At 42.8% G+C, this 5,000-nt stretch overlaps 1 protein-coding gene across 2 annotated transcripts in view; it reads left to right on the top strand.

Annotated features, from left to right (window-relative positions):
• The window catches only part of LOC116061359 (disintegrin and metalloproteinase domain-containing protein 17-like), a 25,937-nt gene that overhangs the window by 12,003 nt on the left and 8,934 nt on the right, over positions 1-5,000 (top strand). For both annotated transcript variants that reach the window (XM_031315521.2, XM_035995096.1), the window contains one exon: positions 3,334-3,478. In XM_031315521.2, coding sequence (XP_031171381.1) covers positions 3,334-3,478 — 145 coding nt within the window. The remainder of the gene's footprint in view (positions 1-3,333; positions 3,479-5,000) is intronic.

Genomic DNA, 5,000 nt, shown 5'->3' with positions numbered 1-5,000 from the left:
ATGGGGACGTTATGAAGTGACGTAATCACGCGACGTGAACATCATCGAAAAGCTGCAAACCCCGCGATGAAGCCACGATGGAACCGCAGTTTTAAAAAGTTCACGCAATTTCATGGCATAAAATTGCATAAATATTCCGCATATTCCATCACATTTTTTAAGAAAACGTGCCGCATGATGAAGGATTTTAGCCCAAAACAATCACAAAAAAACTCTGCATGAGCCCGTGGTGAGAACTGAAGAAATCTGCCCAGAGACATCAAGGAAGAAGATAAAAAGATTGGGGATATGGTCAGAGGGGGTTCACAATTTTGAGAGAGACTGAGTGGACCTGAACTCCGTATATTTTTGTCTGCGGTCAGGGAAACTTAGGATCTTTTTTGTGTACCCACACGTGTGTTTTAACTAGGGATCTCCTGATCAGGTTTTTTTGCCCTCGAGTCCGAGTCATTTGATTTTGAGTATCTACCGATACCGAGTCCCGATCCAATACTTCTATAATAATTCAACTTTATAATCCCTCCAGACCGCAGACATACTCGCGCTCTTCGCTTCAAGCTGCTTCCGTGTTCTACTTTGCCGACATTTAACCAATAGCGTCTCTGTTGCTGTTTCTGTGTGGAGTCAAAAGGGTCTAACTCTGTGCCACCGCATAACTATAGATGTGTTAAAAAATAATGAGAATATATATACATATATATATATATATATATATATATATATATACAGTGAGGAAAATAAGTATATGAACACCCTGCTATTTTGCAAGTTCTCCCACTTAGAAATCATGGAGGGTCTGAAATTGTCATCGTAGGTGCATGTCCACTGTGAGAGACATAATCTAAAAAAAAAAATCCAGAAATCACAATGTATGATTTTTTAACTATTTATTTGTATGATACAGCTGCAAATAAGTATTTGAACACCTGAGAAAATCAATGTTAATATTTGGTACAGTAGCCTTTGTTTGCAATTACAGAGGTGAAACGTTTCCTGTAGTTTTTCACCAGGTTAACACACTGCAGGAGGGATTTTGGCCCACTCCTCCACACAGATCTTCTCTAGATCAGTCAGGTTTCTGGGCTGTCGCTGAGAAACACGGAGTTTGAGCTCCCTCCAAAGATTCTCTATTGGGTTCAGGTCTGGAGACTGGCTAGGCCACGCCAGAACCTTGATATGCTTCTTCCAGAGCCACTCCTTGGTTATCCTGGCTGTGTGCTTCGGGTCATTGTCATGTTGGAAGACCCAGCCTCGACCCATCTTCAATGCTCTAACTGAGGGAAGGAGGTAGTTCCCCAAAATCTCGCAATACATGGCCCCGGTCATCCTCTCCTTAATACAGTGCAGTCGCCCTGTCCCATGTGCAGAAAAACACCCCCAAAGCATGATGCTACCACCCCCATGCTTCACAGTAGGGATGGTGTTCTTGGGATGGTACTCATCATTCTTCTTCCTCCAAACACGGTTAGTGGAATTATGACCAAAAAGTTCTATTTTGGTCTCATCTGACCACATGACTTTCTCCCATGACTCCTCTGGATCATCCAAATGGTCATTGGCGAACTTAAGACGGGCCTTGACATGTGCTGGTTTAAGCAGGGGAACCTTCCGTGCCGTGCATGATTTCAAACCATGACGTCTTAGTGTATTACCAACAGTAACCTTGGAAACGGTGGTCCCAGCTCTTATCAGGTCATTGACCAGCTCCTCCCGTGTAGTTCTGGGCTGATTTCTCACCTTTCTTAGGATCATTGAGACCCCACGAGGTGAGATCTTGCATGGAGCCCCAGTCCGAGGGAGACTGACAGTCATGTTTAGCTTCTTCCATTTTCTAATGATTGCTCCAACAGTGGACCTTTTTTCACCAAGCTGCTTGGCAATTTCCCCGTAGCCCTTTCCAGCCTTGTGGAGGTGTACAATTTAGTCTCTAGTGTCTTTGGACAGCTCTTTGGTCTTGGCCATGTTAGTAGTTGGATTCTTACTGATTGTATGGGGTGGACAGGTGTCTTTATGCAGCTAACGACCTCAAACAGGTGCATCTAATTTAGGATAATAAATGGAGTGGAGGTGGACATTTTAAAGGCAGACTAACAGGTCTTTGAGGGTCAGAATTCTAGCTGATAGACAGGTGTTCAAATACTTATTTGCAGCTGTATCATACAAATAAATAGTTAAAAAAATCATACATTGTGATTTCTGGATTTTTTTTTTAAGATTATGTCTCTCACAGTGGACATGCACCTACGATGACAATTTCAGACCCTCCATGATTTCTAAGTGGGAGAACTTGCAAAATAGCAGGGTGTTCAAATACTTATTTTCCTCACTGTATATATATATATATATATATATATATATATATCCCAGTCCTGATCGGGAGATAACGTCCGATTCCGAACGAGTCTGAAACCACGTGATCGGGCCCGATTTCCGATCACGTGATCGGATCTGGACATCCCTAGTTTTAACGTAGATGCTGGACTTCAGTAAACTTTCGCTCTCTCTCAGTCTGGATCCCTGAGTTCTGGTGTCATTAGTCTCATTAACCAACGTGCGGGAATTAGAGAGTATAGATAATTGGAGTCAGGAATTCCTTTCACCGTCTGTGTATCGATGTAGTATTACCACGGAAATTTCGCGATATTACGCTGCTGTATCGATTCTGTTCCCACTCCCTTAGACCAGTCCTTCCAGAAAAAGTTTTTTTGTGATTGTTTTGGGCTAAAATCCTTGATTATGCGGCACGTTTTCTTAAAAAATGTGATGGAATATTCGGGATATTTATGCAATTTGATGCGATGAAATTGCGGGAACTTTTTAAAACTGCGGTTCCATCGTGGCTTCATCGCGGGGTTTGCAGCTTTTCGATGATGTTCACGTCGCATAATTACGTCACTTTATAACGTTCCCATGGCAACAGGGGGAAACGGCTGCTCTTGTGTGAAGTAAACGCAACATTTTTCAACTTTCTGCTAAGATATGTGGGACTTTTTTTGCATGAAAATGCGGGGATTATGAAATCATGCAAGCCCCGCATATTTTGCGCGGAAATCGGCAATTTATGCGGCGAAAGTGCGGCGTATTTGAAAAAATGCGGCGCCCGAAATAAATATGCGGACTTTGGCTGATTATGCGTTGAATTATGAGATCATATAATCACGTTTTTCTGGAGGGACTGTTAGAGGCTCAATGATGTGTTTTCATGATCCATTAGCTAGTAGATGCTGTATATAACCTCCTGTATATGGCCTCCTGTATATGACTTCCTGTGTATGACTTCCTGTGTATGACTTCCTGTGTATAACCTTGCGCTGCTGTTTTGGGTCTCTGCAGCAGTTCAGCATTGACATCGCTGAGAAAGCCGCCAACGTGTGTCTGGCTCACCTCTTCACCTATCAGGACTTTGACGAAGGCACTCTGGGTCTGGCCTACGTCGCCCCGTCCAAACCAGACATCCCTGGGGGGCTCTGCTCCAAAGGTGAAGCCCCCCCCCACACACACACACACACACACACACACACACACACACACATATATATATATATATATATATATATATATGTGTGTGTGTGTATATATATATACACACACACACACACACACACACACACACACGTCTGTGATCTGTGATTAATTAATCGAAATTAATCGCATACATAATTAACGGTGCCTGAACCGATACTTTTTAAGACAGTAAAAAAAGAAAAGAAAAAGAAAGGTACTAACCAACAGTCGGTGACATTAAAGAACTTGTTTATTGCTAAGGCCATATGGTCAAAATTAAATGATTTAATAATAATGTATAACAATAACAATAACTTATTTCACCAGTAAATTGCTGTTGAACGACAAAAACAACCATCAGATGGGAAAAGGACATTTACAATAACTTCAAATGCACCACGAGGCTGTAGTTTACCAGTTTCATTGAACGCACCGTCTGTGTTTCTCCGACGGCAGCTACAGATTGTTACATCCCGCTGCTGAATCCTCTACAGTAAAACACAGTCACACTTTACACCGTTCAGCGTTAGCTGTCAACATTTTAACCGTGTTTAATCCAGCTACTAGCTAGCGGTAGGCTAACGTTAGCTGCTGTCGAGTATAGTGTTAACTAGCTAGCGGTAGGCTAACGTTAGCTGCTGTTGAGTATAGTGTTAACTAGCTAGCGGTAGGCTAACGTTAGCTGCTGTTGAGTATAGTGTTAACTAGCTAGCGGTAGGCTAACGTTAGCTGCTGTTGAGTATAGTGTTAACTAGCTAGCGGTAGGCTAACGTTAGCTGCTGTTGAGTATAGTGTTAACTAGCTAGCGGTAGGCTAACGTTAGCTGCTGTTGAGTATAGTGTTAACTAGCTAGCGGTAGGCTAACGTTAGCTGCTGTTGAGTATAGTGTTAGCTAGTGGTAGGCTAACGTTAGCTGCTGTCGAGTATAGTGTTAACTAGCTAGCGGTAGGCTAACGTTAGCTGCTGTTGAGTATAGTGTTAACTAGCTAGCGGTAGGCTAACGTTAGCTGCTGTTGAGTATAGTGTTAACTAGCTAGCGGTAGGCTAACGTTAGCTGCTGTTGAGTATAGTGTTAACTAGCTAGCGGTAGGCTAACGTTAGCTGCTGTTGAGTATAGTGTTAGCTAGTGGTAGGCTAACGTTAGCTGCTGTCGAGTATAGTGTTAACTAGCTAGCGGTAGGCTAACGTTAGCTGCTGTTGAGTATAGTGTTAACTAGCTAGCGGTAGGCTAACGTTAGCTGCTGTTGAGTATAGTGTTAACTAGCTAGCGGTAGGCTAACGTTAGCTGCTGTTGAGTATAGTGTTAGCTAGTGGTAGGCTAACGTTAGCTGCTGTCGAGTATAGTGTTAACTAGCTAGCGGTAGGCTAACGTTAGCTGCTGTTGAGTATAGTGTTAACTAGCTAGCGGTAGGCTAACGTTAGCTGCTGTTGAGTATAGTGTTAACTAGCTAGCGGTAGGCTAACGTTAGCTGCTGTTGAGTATAGTGTTAACTAGC

This window comes from Sander lucioperca, chromosome 19 (genome assembly GCF_008315115.2).
Source record: "Sander lucioperca isolate FBNREF2018 chromosome 19, SLUC_FBN_1.2, whole genome shotgun sequence".
NCBI classification, from domain to species: Eukaryota; Metazoa; Chordata; class Actinopteri; order Perciformes; family Percidae; genus Sander; species Sander lucioperca.
Note: the sequence above shows the minus strand (reverse complement) of the source record. Positions and strands in the feature narration are given on the sequence as shown.